The sequence below is a fragment of the Ochotona curzoniae genome, unplaced genomic scaffold, assembly GCF_017591425.1.
Source record: "Ochotona curzoniae isolate NIBS_2020 unplaced genomic scaffold, NIBS_Ocur_1.0 scaffold_274, whole genome shotgun sequence".
Lineage (NCBI taxonomy): Eukaryota > Metazoa > Chordata > Mammalia > Lagomorpha > Ochotonidae > Ochotona > Ochotona curzoniae.
In genome coordinates this window covers 5,525,619-5,543,081 of record NW_024467101.1, presented here as the reverse complement: position 1 = coordinate 5,543,081, position 17,463 = coordinate 5,525,619, and the positions used below count along the sequence as shown (strand labels likewise).

Here is a 17,463-nt window from a genome sequence, read left to right as displayed (position 1 = left end):
TGGAATCCTGACACTGTCCTGCCCCTTTCTCCCTCCTGCCCTCCACGGGGAGGTGGCTTCCAGAGGGCAGTACCCAGTGCTTGGACAGAATCACAGCTGACCCCAGGCAGCTGGGAGGACAGGTGCCCACAGGGGCGGAGTGGGTAGCAAGGCCACAGAGCTGCACTCTTGGTGCTGGCCACGCCTAGGAGTGTGGCAGCCCCATGGGTCTTCCTAGCACTGCACAGCTGTTTCCATGACAACCTTTACCCTGAGTCTCCCAGAACTGGGTGAGTGTCCCTCCACAGAAGCAGGTAGGTTTCCTGCCACACTCGCCACTTCACGGAGATGGACTCAAGGCCCTTTTCTGCCCAGCCCACTGCCCGCCCTGAGAACAGTCGCCTGGGCCTGGCCATGCCCCCCATGCCACCGCCCTCTCAAGGAACAGGGAAGTGACTAGGGACAGGGCCGGATGCCCAGGGTCACTTCCAGTGTAATCTGGTTAGCGCTTCCCTCTTCCTCCTCCTGCAGAATGAATGCCGCCTTGCTGGGCTGTGGAATTGGATTACAGGACGCCTATGGCTCTGAGAGCCCCTGGTCTGCCTGCAGGGACCACACAGCAGGGGGCACTGTAGGAGACCAGCCTTGGGAACACTGGGTGAGGGGTGGTGTGAGCAAGTGGAGAGGGGCCTGTATGTGCTGCCCAGCCTGCCTGCCTGGGTGCCAAGGCTGGCCTCCTACAGTGCTGCCTGCATGGACGGCTCTGCTATGGGCCACACCTCCCTGACCTCCTGCCTGCCTCACTGCCATCAGGCCTGGGCTCTCTGTGGCTCCCGGCCTCACAGTCAGCATGGTTCTGTGTCCAGCACTGGGCTTCCCAAGCACAGGCCCTAATAGCACTGCTCTCCGTCTGGGTCAGGTCCTCCTACTCAGCTGGGAGTCCATCTCACATGTCCCCCTCCCACCTGGGGCTCCTTTAGCAAGGCAGGATGCTGGGGCTGGAGGGGGGTAGGTGAGGAGGTGCTGTTAGAGGCCAGCGCCACCTGCTCCTACCCCTCTCTACCTCCACCCCAGCCACATGGCCGGCTTCACCGTCTCGTCCCTCACCTGCCCAGCCACCAGGCCCGCTGTGGGCAGCTTGGCTTCTCCTTGACCTCTATGTCACCCCAGGGCTCGGTCCCTGTAGCTGAGAGACAATCAGTTATTTTGGGCAATGGTGAAATGAGTCACGGCAGAAGCGTGGTCCATTGCCATGGGCAGCCTCGAGGAGACCAGAGACTACCCACTGGATGTGTCTCCCACCTGCCAGGCAGTGTCTGGGTCTCCAGGAGAGGTTGTTCATTGCAAGAGCCCAGACTCTCCCCGCTGGCACCGCTTTTCTCCACCCCTGGCCACTCCCCGAGCCACACAGCTGCTGGCATAGCGCACGCCCCTTCTTGCCTGAGAGATGGAGAGGACCGAGGGGGGCTGTCCAGGCTTCAGAGAACTCAGGCCCTCAGGAGAGGGTCATGTGTGCCACCAGCTGTCCAACAAAGAAGCAGACCAACAGGGTGGCCAGCACCATGCCCAGCAAGCCTCAGGGCAGGTGGTATGGATGCATGGTAATGGAGTCTACTGCTGCCAGAGGAGAGGGCCCCCATGCAGTGGCACAGCTCAGGGAGTGTGGCATGCAGTGGGCCTCTGGGCCACTTGGGTGGCACGTTCTGCCCTTATTCTCCTGCCACCGTCTCTTGCCCAGCCCTGTGCCTCTGTGACTGCTCCGTGACAACTCCCCAGGACTCCTGTGGAGGGCTGGATGACCTCTGCACCCTCCCCAGCTCCTCGCCTGACTCCTGGCCTCCTCTCCTATACCTGGCCTCTGGACCTCAAGGTCATGGCCATGCTGTCCTTTGCTGAGGTTTGTGAAGTAGCCTCTGGTCAGCCTCAGGCCTTGAATTTGCTATATAGCTTCTGACACTGGCCCTGGTTCCTGTGATTGCTCACGGCCTGTCTGTGGGCACAGGGCCACCTATCTGGAGATGACCCTGCCCAGCTCTGCCCAGTGTGGGGCACATGGCAGGCAGGGCCGAATAGCGTGTGCCACAGGAACTCGGCCTGGGCGAAGATGTGGGTGCATGGATACCCTGTGTGTCCCAGCCCACAGATGATCTGGCCTAGGTTGGGCAGAGGGGGCTGCAGGCCACAGCCCTGCTTCCAGTCTGCCCCTAAGAGGACAGGTCTTGCCCCAGCCTGTCCTCTGAAGACACTTCATGGCTTGGCTGCACAAATGACAGGCATCCAAAGGCGACCCTGACAGTCTTCCCCATCCCTTGTCCCTGGAAGGCCTGTCCTAGCCTCCCAGCAACAGCCTGTGGTGATGGCTGGCCTGCAGGGGGCCTCGTGGTTGACCAGTCAACTATTGAATTATTTTGGTAAGCAGGTGTGCATTTGGCTTCAAAGTGATCAGGAACCGTCCAGGCTGTATCTTGGCGGATAGAGCCTTAGGATTTTATTTCTGAGATTTGACTCCTGTCCTGTGGTTAACAGTTGTGGTCCTAGGACACACCCAGCCCTGGGGCCGGGCTCTCCTGGGAGGTCTCATGTGTTTGTGGCTTCCCTTTGGGCAGGGTCAGCAGCTCAGGTGACGGCCCCTTGCGACCATCAGATGTTCCTGGGGCGCCCGACCTTCCCTCATCTCCAGCCTCTCTGCCATGACTCCTTCTCAGCCCCTGTGGCTCCTCAGCCATTGCCTAGGGGCAGCAGGGGAGGGGACACCCACATGACTCAGGAGTGGCCCGTTTTATGGAGCACTTGGCCCTGGTGGCTGCGGGCCAGGGGTGACAGATGGGGCTTCCTGGGCTGGGGGTTGGGCTAGGGCTGTGTCCCTGCTCCATAATGACAAGCCACGGCCCCCTCCCCTTTCAACTGGGCTCACAGGACAACTGCACCGCTCATAGTAACAACAGCAGCACGGCCTGCCATTTCAAACAGCGAGCGCTGTTTAAACAAGATAGCAGGCTGCAGAGCTGTCACTGGGGCTCTAGCAGCTTGTAAAGCCCTTTTCCGAACCTGCCGGAGACAGCCGCTGGCCACTTCCTGCTTCACGCACCAGTTCACTGGGGCCACCTAGCTGCCTGGGCTGGGTGGGACTGTTTACCTGGTCTCCCCATGTGCATGGCATGGAGGAAGGGACTGGGGGGTAACCCTAAGTATCTAAAAGGTGCTGCCTCCCAGCCTGCCCGGGGCCCTCTGAGCAGTTGGCAGCAGAGAGTTCCTGGTCTCAGGGCCCCAGCTTCTCTGTGTGTCTGGGGGACCCCCCTGCTGGCCTGAGGCTAGGTTGCATGCTCATGGTGGCTCTTCTGCTCCTCCTGTGTTCTGTGTCACTCCTAAGCTCTCAGCCCACCGGGTTATTCAGGAGCTGGGAGAGGGACAAGGGGACTGGGTGTTACACTTTTCGATCAGCCTGGACCTGGGCAGTCCACACAGGCACAGGTTGGTGGGGGGGGGTGCCCACAGCCAGTGCCCCTCTCCCCTGCCCAGGACCTCTGCAGCTGCTCCCAGAGCACCTTCTTGGTCCCCTGGGAGGGATCCCCAGATCTGCTGGAGCCTGCCCAGAGTTGGGGAGGGCTCCCTGCAGACATGACGGTTTCTCTTTTGCCAGATCTCAGTTACTGGTGACTTACAGGATCTCAGACATTCCCTGCCCCAGGGTGGGTGTGACAGGGAGAGAGCGGTCCCATAATCTGATAAACTGAGGGGTCACTCCCAGTTCTGCCACAGCACAGCCCCACTGGATGCTTGCCAGGAGCGTCTGCTCTGAAAGGGCCTGGCGCTCCTGCACACTGCTTCCCAGGCGAGGAAGGTTCCGGGCCACTAAGGCCCCTCACGTGCTGCCTGCCCGGGGCAGCCGCCTCCTGCACAGCCTCTGAATTGAGAACCCTAGCTTCTCTTTGCTTCTGTGTTAAATCTGGCCGGTTTAGTGGATTCTCCCCTGCTGTCAGTCACTGACTGGGGAAATTAAGAAACAGCAGGATACATGCTATAGACCAGAGGCTGTCGCTGCCACTGCCGGCCTGTGCCAGGGAAGCATAGTGCAAGAACCTCTGATTTTCGGCTCCAGGGGGCTCCTGGAACCTGCAGCCCAGCACCGTGCCTTGCATGGATTACCAAGCCAGGCATACTTCACGGTGCCAGGTGCTGGGGCTGCAGCCAGGGCCGGGGTCCCCACAAACAGGTGTAAATTCTGTGAAATCAAGTGCAGGCAGTCCCAGCCGGGGCCACATCCCCTAGTGACACAAGCAACGGGGTGAGGTGGTGGTGGTACTGGGACCGAGATTCTAGCCAGCACTCGGCCTGTGGCCAACAAGATGGATGTCAGGACTGTCAATCTTTTAAACTTGGATTTCAGTGCTTCCCACCCAGACCCTGGCCTCTCCACCTTCACACACCCTACATGAAGTAAGTGCAGCCTTCCCAGAATCCAGGCTCCATCTGAGTCTGGTGTAAGCGCCAGGCCTCTCATGCGTGTGCTGGGTGGGGGTGGAGTCTCTCACAGCTGTGCTGGGTAGAGTGGTTAGGGGGCGGTGGAGGGGAGACTGCACAGGCTCTAGGTGGGGCCCTGGACTCCAGCCTGGTCACCAGCAGTAGCTGAGGAGGAGGCCAGCAGGAGGACCCCTGGGCTGCGTGGTCTCCTCTCTGGGGCTCATTGGGCACAGGCTTCTAGTTCAGTGCTGCGTCTGGTCAGGGAGGGACCTAGGACCTCCTCAAGGCTGCCCCATGTATGCCCTGGGCGGTAACTACTGGTGTACCTGTAGCAGTCACACAGTGGGTTATGGGCAGCAATGAAGACCACAACTGCAGGGGAGAAAGCAGTGTGTTGCTATAGTGCTGTGACTACTGGGGACATTCCCCACCCAGGCCAGTGCCCTCAACCCCATTTAGACAGGGTTGCAAGCCCGCGGGCCTTACCAGGAGGACTGTTCCAGCTCTCAGGCCAAGCAGTCAGCATCACCACCTCCTGGGTGGATCTACAAATGCCTTGTCCTGCTCCAACCTTGAACTCCCCTATATTACCCCTGGCCACCAAGCTGTCTTCCCATGTGGGAAACAGAAGGGGTCAGGATGACAAGCAGAAAGAGCACCACAGGCAAGGTCAAGGTGGGCACCGTGAGTGGACAGGGTAGCCAGGGCACAGGCGGGGGCCCCAGCTAGGCCCATGGAAGGGTGCAGGGTGGCTAACAGGGCCTATCTTGGCAGCTGCTCCCGGGGACAGAAGCACTGGGTGGGTACATGGTTATGGAATGGGGCCAACGTGAGCCCAGAGGCCAGACTGGTTCATCTAGACTGGTCACATACAGTGTCTCTGGCCTATCTAAAGGGGCAGGCACGGTCAGGTGAGATGTTCCCCAGAAAGGGACGCATGCTGTGTCAGTCCTAGTGCCCTGAGACTCCCACGTCAGACCCTGCTAGGTCTGAGCATTGACGGAGAGCCCAAAAGCCCCACCCTGGATATGTCCCAGCAGCCTGGTGCTCTCCACCCCACCAGAGGCTACTAGGTCATAGGCCATGTGGGGGCATAAGAAGGTACCTTGTCCATCCTGAGCCACAGCCAGACCCCACTACAGCCCAGGAAGTGGTAGCTGGACAAGCTTATCAAGTGGAGACAGAGCAGGGATTGTGGCCACGTCTGGCCTGGTTCTGCCTTCCTGCCTCCCACAGTCCCTTCCTTAGGCAACTACAGGGTCTTGGAGAACCCATTCAGATAAGCGTCAGCACAGAACTTCCAGTGGCCCGCACGGCAGACTGCGGTGCTTACCCCCACGCTCACCTGCTCTTTGTGCTGTTCAGGACCAGCTCTGGGACTGCCAAGGGGTTAGCCTCCTATCCCCTAACTCAGTGACCTCAGCAGCCAGGGAGAGGAGAGCCCCAGTTTGGAGGGCCCCAAGTATGATCAGTCTCCACCCTGGAGCTTGCTTTCGGATACGATGAGAAACTGTTTTCCGGTTCTTGGATTATACAAATCCTGTAAAACAATAATACACTGCACCTTAACACCCAGAGCCGTTGTGACACATGACATGTGCATAACGGGCAAGCTAATGCGCTCAGGGGCGTAATTCCCCGCTGGCCCGGGCAGGAAGGACTCTGTCCTGGAGAGGGACATCTTTGTGGTCATCTCGGTAGTTGCTGGGCAGGGTGGGTGGCACCCAGACCAGGAGTGAGAAGTGGGTCTGCAGAACAGCTGCACCACTGCAGTCTGGGCAGCCGTGCCCTGGCACACAGTGGCGCGCCGTGCCTGGGCAGGGCCTGGCCCGCTGCCTGGTGCCTCCGCTCACCCTGTAGGATCTGCGCGGTACCTGTGCTGCAGTACCATGTTCCCCACCGCCTCCACTCTGTTGGCCACCCTCTGACCCTGGCTGGATTCGGGAAGGTCCAGAGACAGTCTCATCCCCACGCTCCTGTCAGTCCATCTAGGCCCCGTGCCTTTCTTCCTGCAGGGTGGACTCTCTGGGGGCAGAGGCCCTCCTAGAGTCTCTAGATGTGAATGGCTGCTTCCCAAGGCTGCCTGGACAGGTGGCCTTGTGTTGGCTGAATAACAGACTGTAGCCCCAGCTCTGAGGCCGTTTCTGTGGACGCGAAGGCTCTCTCCAGCCTGCTTGGGGAGGAGAGTGGGTGGGCCTGAAGGAGCGAGTAGCTGCCCAAGCAAACCACCCTTCTGCAGTGGCCTGGATGTGGACAGGGCCAGGCTTGAGAACCACTGGGGAGTCCTGGGCGAACCCCAAGAGTGCTGTCTGTGTCCTGGAGAGGACATACACCGTGAATGCTGTAATCTGCCAGTGACCGAGCCTGGCCTGCCAGTCGCTGCTGAGAAAGTTTGAACAGGCAGCTTGAGGTGGGCACGGGGAAAAGGGCGTGTGTGTGTGTGCTGGCTGTGAATGTCTGTCCATCAACGGCTGTGGCGTAACCACACTCACGTGGCTGGCTGGAGAGCAGAGCTCAGCAATTTGTTCAGAATCTGAGAAGCAGGAAAGTGGCTCTTCGGAGCTAGCCCCGCGCAGAATGAATGGGCACACAGCGGGAAGGGGGAGGCTCTGCTGCTGCTAACACAGGTGCCTGCACCCTCTCCATAGGCAGAAACTGCCCTCCTATACTAGGCCAAGACGTGGACCCCAGCCTGTCTGCCATGAGGGAGCCCAAGCTGCTGGAGCTGCTGTCCCAAGTCCATAGTGGCCACCTCACGGGGAATCTGCTGAGACATGGGGCAGTGTTACCAGTGATGGCCTTGGGGATCCCGGCTGCTCCTGGCCATGTTCAGTGGCAGCCTGTGCCCAGCCTGGTGGTCTCAGTGACATTGTGACATGAGGATGAAGATGTGGAGGTAAATGCAAAGGGCTTGACAGTGTAAGGAGGGCAGTATGGGAGATGTGGGGCACATGATGAACCTGCTTATTGGCCACCATCGCCTCACTGAGGACCTATCCAGGGCAAGGAGCCCTTATTCCACTGAGGCACCCTCGGAAGCCTCCTGCTGGCCAGTGGGAGATGTGGAGGCAGCTACTATTGCAGGATCTGCATACTGCAGGTGCCCCCTGGGAGCACAGAGAAGGAGGTCCCAGCCTGAGGTCATGAAGCACCAGTGGCCAAGTGCACAGTGTCTCCAACAGGTGCTAGGGGGCGTGGCCTTCCTCTGCCCATCCCAGGCTATAGCCAACAGCCCACAGGTACTCACAGGAAGCCCAGGCCCTATGCAAGGACCACAGGCTCAGAGCTCAGCCCAGGGTCTACCCCAAGGAGAACCAGACGGTCGCAGCCCCAGTTATGGCTCAGACAAGGATACCGGGTCACAGAGCGACAGCCAGGCCAGGTGCAGAGGGTAGCGACAGGGGGACTGTGACCAGCTGAGCTCTGCACGTGGTGTGGGAGGCACCATCAGGGTCCTGCCGCAGACCTGCATCGTCTCTTGCTTCTGCCAAACCCCTTCGAGCTGGGCTGCCTCCAGCCCTCTTTGCTGGCCCTGCTCTAGGAGGCCAGCACTTCCTGGGGGGCATGATGATCTGTAGCTGTCACAGACAAACCACATGGGGCCTTGGAGCATCACAGGATCAGAAGGAGCTGCTGGGACACGAGCACCTGGCAAGGGAAGGGCGGTGGGCACGCAGCAAGCTGATGCCAGTCTCTGGCAGAGGCAGTATTGCTCAAGCTGTGTTCTCAGCCAGGTTAGGAGCAGGGCTTATGCCCTGTTGGGGCTCCCTGTGGCCCTGCCAGACTGGGCTGGGGAGGCAGCGGGCACTGCCAGCCCTGATGGCCACTCCTGCTTCCCAAGGCTTGCTGTGAGTGTCTTCTGTCCTTCCCACATGGCAGCTCAGAGTGGAGCCCACTCTACAACCCCCGAGGCCATCTCTGGAGCACCCCGCACCCAGAGGTCAGAGGTTGTCTGGATGCCTGGATAGGCAGGGGGTTGCTGGAATGCCCAGGAGGCAGAGCCTTGGGACACTGACGGGACCTTTCCGAGCCTCAGCTGCTTACTTGCAAGCTGGTTCGTTAGGGACAGTGAAGGACAGGACATGTGTTGGGGGGCAGTGCTGATTGGGGACAGTGAAGGACATGTGTGTAGTGGGGGGAAGAGTGGTGGCGGTGCCCACACCTGGCTGTCTCCAGACTGTAATCTCTTCCTTTGGGAAGATATAACTGGCTCCGTGATCAAAACGTGAAAGTCCATCTTACTACTGTGGAACCCCTGTTACCCTTAACACATCAGTCTAGGATACAACGGTTTGAATTCCATTTTTAAAGCACTGAGCAAGCCGTCTGTTCAGGCAAACCCCAGAGCTAGGCGGGGCAGGAGATAAGCCCACTGCTGTGGTGGGGGTGGTCCCAGCAGCCTCATATCCAGCAGCCAGGAGCCTGCAACCCAGGCTCCACCTAGGCCAGCTGGCCTCCTGAGCACCTGGTGCGTGCCAGGCTGTTTGGCCATGCACAGGCCATGCAGCGAGGGCTTGGGCCTGCCCTCAGAATGTGAGGGTCCAGGACAAGGGCCAGGAGTGTGCAGCTGCTGGCTGCCCGTGGGCTGGTCCTGCAGAACTTGCCTCCTGCTCACCTATCCTGCTGTTCTCCCTGGGGATCATCCATGACACATGTTGACCAGCTGTGTTACAGATAAAACAGTGTGGCTACCAGGCATCCCCTGGTGAGCAATACTGTGGTCCAGCTGGCTGCGGTAGGTTCCAGATGAAAGCAAAACAGGGGCCACCCCTGGGAACAGCTGTTTGCTGCCAAGGTGGCCCTGGCAGCATGGGAGTGTGTGGAGACCAAATGTGGCTGTGCTGGTCGGACTGTCCCTGTCTCCTGAGCTTCTGTGCTGCCAGCAGACTCAGTTCCTCTTTGTCCCTAGGCCCTGGCCCCCAGCCTGGATCCTGTACCTGCACAGCAGGTGCACAGCAGGTGCACAGCAGGTGCACAGCAGGCCTGCCATGGGGCTGGGGATGCTGACAGCTCCACTGAGAAATAGGCAGGGAGCTCCCTGTAGGTTTCCCATGTGAGACACGTGGCACTTCCAATCTGGCCCCTGGGAAGGACCCCCTCCATTTGGCGCCGGCTGAGTCTATCTGCAAATACAAGGGTCAGAGGTCTGGGGATGGCAGTGCTGCTCAGGTCCTGGCCTATCTCCCAAGGGGCCTCCTCTGGTCAACCCCTGCGTTTGTCCCTCTCTGTGGGCTAACAGCTGCTGGTTCCTCTACTTCCTCTTTTCCATAGTCCTCCTGGAGCCAGTGACCCATGTCTGTCTACTGAGAGTGCACTCTGGAAGAGGGGCAGAGCCCTGGGCTGCGTGAGGAGCCCGAGGTCTTTGGGGCTGTCCCGGTGCTGGTGGGTATAGTAAGGGTGGACATGTAGCTGACACTGCCCCTGTGCCTGAGCCTTGGTACCTCCACCTGTGACACAGACCATAAGTGTTGCTGCTGCTGCCCTACAGAAATGGGGGGCGGGGGTGAAGGAGGCGGTGCCTCGGTATGCTCGGGCTGTGTTCCAGTCCCCTGTGCTGTGTTGGGGTTGAGGGGTAGGGTGGCCCCCTTGGGGTCAGGGCACTGGAGGCCTTGGTCAGGCTGGCAGCCCACTGACTCCTGGGTAAGAATTGTGCCTGAGACGGGCATAGCTCCTGCGCCTTTGTTGCCATGGTCCACAGACGCCCTGGAATCTGCCTTCCGCCCCTCCAAGGCACTGCCTGGCACTCGCTGCAGCCCTCACACCCGGGAGCTCAGAGATGCTGACGCTCTCCTTGGCAACGTGCTGACGCAGGAGCCGGCAGGCGGGTGGGGTGGGGGCCGGGCATGGGGGTGGGGTAGGGGGGCACCGCCAGCCTCTGGCAGAGGGAAGACAAGGCCTCGGGAGCTGAGCAAGGAAGGACATACACGCAGGAGCTGCGTCCAGAACCTTGGCACCACGCCCCAAGGTTCATTCAGCTTTGGCAAAAAAAAAAAAAGGAGCAAGGCCTGTTGTTGACAGACTGGCCTTTTGCAGGGCCGGCAGTCTGTGCTGGCGCCCCGTGCTGTGCAGCCCTGGCCGGGCTGGAGGGAGGGCAGGGCGCGGCCAGGCAGGCCCCAGCCGGGAGGAATCGCGGGAGGGTATTGTCTTTCCTCGGCAGCCTGTTTGTTTTCCATCCCCAGATATTGCTGGTAGAGCATGAAAGGTCACATCCATTTGGAATCCAGTGAATTTCCAGCCTCGCTTGGGTTTCTCATTAGGAATTTCCTTTTCTGGTGAACAAGTTGCTTCTCCAGGCCCGTGGAGACCACAGTGGTGGGGGGTGGAAAGGAGCTCAGGCTGGCTGTTACTGGCCCCCCACCCCAACAGTCAGAAAATGTCCTTACACCCTGGACCCAGGCCTTACAGACCCCTGAGCCTGCTGGGGAGTGTCACTCAAGGTCCCACGGAGAGCCACCCAGAGATCAGGCATGAAGGGGGTGGACCCTGCCTGGAGTGGACGGCTGCGCGGGAGCAATGTGCAGGCACCAGGCTGGGGCTGGAGAAGCCTCCCAAGGAGATGTCACTTGGGACAAGACCCAAAGGATGGGGCCGTGGAGTAGCAGTCAAAGAAAGGGATGGTCACAAACCAAGGCTGGACAGAGTGGTGCTGCAGGAACCGAGGACCCGATGATGGCCAGGGCAGGGAGCACAGCCACAAGGCAGCGGGCATCTGGGAGGCACCTATAGCCTTCTCCATGACAGCTTCAGGGAGCAGAGACAGCCAACGCTTTCCAAGAGACCCAGGAGCTACGCAGGGCCCAGACATATGGCCCAGGCATCCACATAGGCGCCATGGACACAGGCTGCCCAGAGAGTTGGTCATGCACCCCCACTTCCGGCCAGGCAAGAACCCTCAGGGTATGGGTTCTTGCCAGCCTCTGGGCACAGCAGGAATGGGCAGAAGCCCAGAGAGTCAATCACCAGGGTCTGTACCAATAGCAGCTGCAGGGAGCTGGCAGACCAGGGCACCTCGTTTTGCTCTCAGTGGGCCAGTCCCAACCGTGTGCCTGCAAGGGCGCCTCTGCAAGGGGGCCTGACCTGCTCACCTGCTGCTGGAGCCTGAGGAGCTGGAACCTGAGGGGCAGCTCCCAATCATGGCGGAGGGTGCAGGTGGCTGTGCACAGGAGCCCGGCCTCCTGTGGACACGGTGTCACGGCTCAGGGCCTCTCTGACTGAGGACACCTTTAACACCTGGGCATAGATCCAGCCAGGCTCCCATGGCCACCTGAGCAGTCACAGACCTTTCTCTGTCCAGAATGCTCAGGTGCCCAGCACTGCAGCCAGAGGATCCCTTGGGGCCACCGGTCCAAACTCAAAAGCCCTTGGGTGAATGCAAAGGACAAAGCTGCCAACTGCATGAATTAAGCCCCTGCTGTTGGTTTCGGAAGTGCCTGAGCTGGACACACACTATGTTCCCTGGACCCCAGGGCATTCATGATCACTTCCAGCTCCATAGAGGTCAAGGGGCAGATTCTGGGTTCTTGCTCAGTGCTCCTGCCTGGCATAAGGCCTTGGCTGAGCAGCACAGCCTCAGGATGGCCCTGGCCAGGCCCTGCCTGGCTCTTTGGCTTCCATGCTACCACTCCTGGGTACTTGAGATAATGGTGGGAACCTTGTGTGTTTGGTATTTTGCCTCTGCTGAAACTTTGCACGGTGCTGTCTGCCCTTTCTCTATCTGGCTGCCAGCCTCAACAGCAACTCCCCTCACACGCCCCGACCTGTGTAGCATGGGGTCCAGGTTTCCCTTGGACTACCCCCATCCCACTATGGGCCCCTGAGCTCTAGCCCTCCAACTTCCGGGCTGAGAGCTCCATAGGATGCTGACACTGGCCCCACCCTCTCCTCTCACCAAGGTCCCACCATCAGGACCCAGGCCCCAGCCCCCTGAGGTTACACTTTCTCCTACCACTCTGACTCAAGAGCATCATGGATTTGCTAGTCTGCCACACGGACTGGCATAGGACGTACTGCTGGGTTTCATCCTCTCTCATCCAGTGGATTCTAAGGCCTGCGCACTTCACACATGGGGTGAGGTCTACTCTGGCTGAAGCTGACAAGGCTCACAGACGTGAGGAAGAGAGTGTCATCCACGGCCACTGAGAGGGCAGCCACTGCTGATGGGGGCCGGAGCCTACAGGCCTGTGCCTGTCACTCAGAGGGGGTCAAAATCACCTGCCTGGTCACCCGGGTTCAAGCAGACCAAGGCTGCCATGAAGAACAGAGCTGGACTTACAGGAGACCTGCCAACGCCCAGCATGACCCTGCCAGCCAGCAGTCCCCTCTGGGGTGGATGTCCTAGTAGGAGGCTCCCCACAGGACACCTTCCCCTCACTGGAGCACCCGTCACAGGGGGCACCATACAGCTACATGTTTGTACCCTACACGCGCCCACCTGCTCCCAGAGGCCCATGGCAGCAGCAACACGCAAGATCAAGAGCCGGGCCCAACTCACCGTCTGATTGTCCTCGTACAGCCTCAGGTCGTAGCCGCTAAGCTCCACGCAAAAGATGATGGCCGTGACGCCCTCGAAGCAGTGGATCCACTTTTTGCGCTCCGACCTCTGCCCACCCACGTCCACCATCTTGAAGGTGAGCTCTTTGAAGGTGAACTTGTTCTCCACAATGCCCGTGGTCATGTCCCGCGAGCGCAGGATGTCCTCGACGGTGGGGATGTAGTCGGGCGCAGCGATGCGCTCCAGGTCGTTCAGGTAGTAGGCGGCGTTGTCCTCCAGGTGGTACTCGCTGGAGCGACCAAAGCAGGCCTGTGCCCCAGGGTCGGCCCACAGCCGCCTCATGACACCCAGAAGCTCCGGGGTGATCTCACCCTTGCTCTCTGCCGGCCCTGTCAGTGCGAACAGCTGCACGGCATCATAGGCCCGGTCGGGGTTGTGGAAGTCGATCTTGAGGGCGGCCAGGGCCCGAATGATGCGAGTCAGCGAGTCGATGGCGTTGTAGATGATGAGGGGCTTGTACTCTTTGCAGGCCTCCAGGTTGAAGCCGCCGCTGTGGATGATCTTCATCTGCTTGACGATGGTGCTCTTGCCCGAGTTGCTGGTGCCCAGCAGGAGCAGCTTGATCTCGCGGCGCTGCCGCTGGCTCTCAGAGCGCAGGTGGCGGTCGATTCTCCGGGACCGCCGCGCCGCCTCTTTCTCCTCTGAGCTTTGCCGACATCCCATGGTCTGGCAGTGGCGGGCCCAGATGTCAGGGGGAGGGTGGGAAGGGGGGCTCACGGGGCAAGGCACCTCTCCCTCTCACCTGCTCTGCCTCAACCACAGCAGGGGGACACTACAGTGCGCCCCGGTGGAGTGAAGGAGAGCCGGCCTCCCTCAGGGTGCTCAGTGCTGGTGGGGGGCCTGGGAGGTGCCACGCTGCAGCCCCTGCCCCAGCACGTCTTCTCCAGCCGGCATGGCGCTCCGTGCTGTGGGGCAGTGGCCGCACCCTCCTTTCTAGCGCCACTCCACCTCCCTGGGCAGCAACGTGGCCTGATTTGTAGCAGTCATTCCCTGTGCTTGGCCGCCACTGCCACTGCCACTGTCGCTGCCGGGGTGGGGGAATGCTGGCCCCTGAGCGCCTGCCTAGGCTGCTGCCGTCTGCCTGCTGGTTGCTGTGGCGATGCTGCTAAGCGCGGCTGGAGGGCGTGCACTCCCTGTGGCCCCCCTGCCTCGGGCGCCTGGCCACGCATCCGGTCCCTTCACCTGCCAAACACAGAAAACAGTGTGAGTCGCCCACCCCCTTTCTCCCTGCAGCCCCACCTGGGTCTGAACGGGAAAGGGGGCACTTAGGGAAGGTGGAAAACAGCAGCCCAGGTCGGCTCAGAAAACCAGCCGGGAGCAATTCATCAACTCCCTGCTCCTGTGGAGCGTGGCAGGGTTGGTGTCCAAATCACAGCAAAACAAACATGCCTGGCTGCCACAGCCGCCACCACTACTGCCACCACCACCTCACCCTGCTGCCCTCCTGGCTGGCCTAGCGCACCTGTGGCCAGGAGCAAGTGAGAGGAACAAGGGTGTGAGGCGTGTGGCCACGGGGTGCCAGGCTCACCTCCCTGCTCTTTCCTTATCCACCTCACTGGGCTGGCTCCACCTTCACTGAGCCTCTGGCCTTGACCCTGGCTGGGATTCAGTCAGGTGAGCTGCCAGGGAGCCGCCCCTGAGACCTGTCCTCTGAGGGTGCTGGCTGTGGTCCTGCTGGGAGGAGGCTGGGGCCCCTATGACCAGACCCAACGTGACTGGGTGCTTCCAGAATGCTTGCCACTTCTTGCAGGAGCCAAGATGTTGCCTTTCCGTGGGGCAGGGCAGGGACCCCAGGAAGGGGCAGCTGGCAGGGTGCAACACAAGGACTGGGAGGGGTGCTGTAGGCTGTTGGGGCACAACAGGGTGCAGAGTAGCCAGTAGCTCAGGGTCAGGTTATGGTATGAATAGGTACCTTGTTCCTGGTAGGATCAAGTGGGGAAGGTTGGCACTGAGGCAGGGGCCAGGCGTGGGACACCTTGGTGAGGTGAAGGCAGGAGAGGATGGAGTGGCTCCCAGAGGTGGGGCTGTCACTGAGTGTAGAGCAAGGCAGGCAGGCTCAGGGGCTGCCTGGCCATCAGTGAGGACTAGCTATGGCTACACCTGGCCACTTGTTGGGCAGCAGAGGGTAAGGCACACCCCTGGATATTCCCATGACCTCTCAGGGAATGAGGCCAGTCCACTCAGAGCGCAACCTTCTGCCTGGCTCCTGCCCTCATGTACCTTTTTCTTTTTAAAAGATTAATCAGCTAAGTAATTAGAATGACAGAGTGAAGAGAGCGAGAGAAACAGAAGGGGATCCTTCATCTTTCGGTTCACTCCTTAAATGTTCTTTCAACAGCCAGGTGTGGGCCAGGCCAAAGCCAGGAGCCAGGAACTGCATCCTGGTCTCCCATGTGTGTGCAGGGACCCAGGTATTTGGCACATCCTCCACTGCTTTCCCAGGCACATTTGCCAAGCAGCCAGGACTCTAACTTACACTCCAATATCAGAGGCCGCTGTTGCAAGGGGAAGCTTACCCCATAGCACCACCACACTGGCCCCACCTGCTCTATACTCAACTCTGTCCCTGCCTGGCTGCTCTCTGGAGCCCAGCATTCACCTCCCTGGTGAGCCTCTGCCAGGCTAGGGTACAAGGGCCCAAGGCAGCTAAGGGCCTCCCTTCATCTCCACAGCAGGTGCGACCCTGTCTAGAACCTGACCTGCTCCTGGATGCGTGCTGCTCCAGGCCCTGCTCCACAACTACCACAGATTTCTACCCATAGCATCCGCAAGTCTCTGCGAGCCCAGTTACCTCCAGCAGTGGGGCTCCTGACAGCACTCCTCAGCCAAACCTCATGCTCCTATTGTTCTGGGACCTTTCCAGACCCTGGCCCAGCCCTGTCCCTTACCAGTCATGGGGGTCTGTACCATTGTCCCCACACCTCTTCCTCCCTGGCCTCTCCCAGTCGCTTCTCCACAGTGTGACCTATGTGACCTCATGCTGATGTCACCTCCTGCCACAGTGTCCATGCACAGAGGGGGCACAGGAGTGCAAGCTGCAGCCCTGGCAAGCTTAGGGAACTCTGTCCCTTTTTCTGGACCTCCAAGGGAGGGAAAGCATGGAGAAGAGAGGTGCAGCAGGGGATGGCCTGGCGATGTCTGCTGGGAACCTGAGGCGATGCACGGGTGCTGCAGCCCAAATCCCAAAAGACTGGGAGCCATGTGCATTGTATGTGCACATGCACATACAGACATGCACATGACACTGGCACATGGGCTGGCCTGCAGGCAGAGATCCGGAAGCCGTTCCCCGGGTGGCACGGAGTTGTGAAATCACGGGAGATTTCATGTGTGGGCATCTGGCTGTCTCTTACGTTTCTGGGAGCCACGTTATGGCCCCAGTGGGGCCTGGTTGCTCTGTATGCCCTGGGCCTGCTTGTGTTGTGGGCTGCCTACGTGTGAGCGAGGGACACTGTCACTGTCCCCTCGTCCTTGCCGGTGACAGAAGGTGTCCCAATCCTCAGCCTGGCCTGGGATGTGCCCTGTACTGCAGCTGCCATTGGGGCCCCAGGGCCTTGCCGGCCAGCGCTGTCACCTGGCAAGGCCACTGCAGCCCCTGTTGTTAGCAACATTTCTCCCCAGTTCAGTGATTTACACTGTGGGTCAGTGATCACCCAGGGTCAGTTCCTTCCCCATTGCCTCCGGACACCTCTCAGGACATGGTCTAGTCCAGGTGGGTGGCATGGGAGCTCTAGGACTGCATGGACAGTTGGAGGAGGATCCTTGGGGCAGTTTTTTTGGCTACTCCTCAGCAGGGCAGTGCATGACTGCTCCTACCCAGGTCCTGGCTCCCCAAGACAGGGGCTTGGGGGCCTTGCCAGGATAGGCACAGGTCCACTCCACACAGCCAGGGATGCTGAGCCATATCTGCCCAGGCATTGGTCCCATGGGGTGGTGGGGAAGGGGGTACTCTGTCATGGGCACCGAGGAGCAGGCTGGGCCTCTGAGTATCAGGAGCAGGCTAGGGTGGAGCACAGGCATCCTAGAGCCTCAACTGCTGCTCACTGGAAGCCCCAGGCTGGCCATGTGGTCCTTACATGGTGTGTGCCACAGGGCATCACGGGGTAAAGGAGAAACCGTGTCCAGGCCAAGTGTTGTCTTCACAGGCTGGGGACCAGTGGTCACATTCAAGGGCATATTGCTTCTTCACAGCACCCCTTTCATTTGGGTCCCTACCCAGAACAGCACACGGGGCCATCCAGCTCTGGGTGCCAATCTAAGTAGGACGGGGTGTGTGCCTCTGCCCATGTCTGCGGGCACACCTTAGTGCCGCATGCAGCTGTGTGTGTCCTGCAGTGTGGGCCTGTGTATCGCTGTGTGACGTGTCCTGGGCACAGAGGGGCCTGTGGACAGAAGAGTTACTGTGATGTGGAGTAGGGCTTAGGGGAAGTGAGTCAGCAGCCGAGCCATGCTTGGAGCTGGGAGCCTGGGGA

The 17,463-nt window shown here is 60.1% G+C and overlaps 2 protein-coding genes across 2 annotated transcripts in view; one reads left to right on the top strand and one right to left on the bottom strand.

The window, feature by feature from the left end:
• RSPH14 (radial spoke head 14 homolog) overlaps positions 1-17,463 on the top strand; it is a 55,682-nt gene that overhangs the window by 15,949 nt on the left and 22,270 nt on the right. The window lies entirely within an intron of this gene.
• GNAZ (G protein subunit alpha z) overlaps positions 1-17,463 on the bottom strand; it is a 40,044-nt gene that overhangs the window by 7,395 nt on the left and 15,186 nt on the right. Inside the window, exon 2 of the mRNA XM_041003726.1 lies at positions 12,932-14,173. Within this exon, the coding sequence (XP_040859660.1) occupies positions 12,932-13,654 (723 nt within the window). The 5' untranslated portion in view covers positions 13,655-14,173. The remainder of the gene's footprint in view (positions 1-12,931; positions 14,174-17,463) is intronic.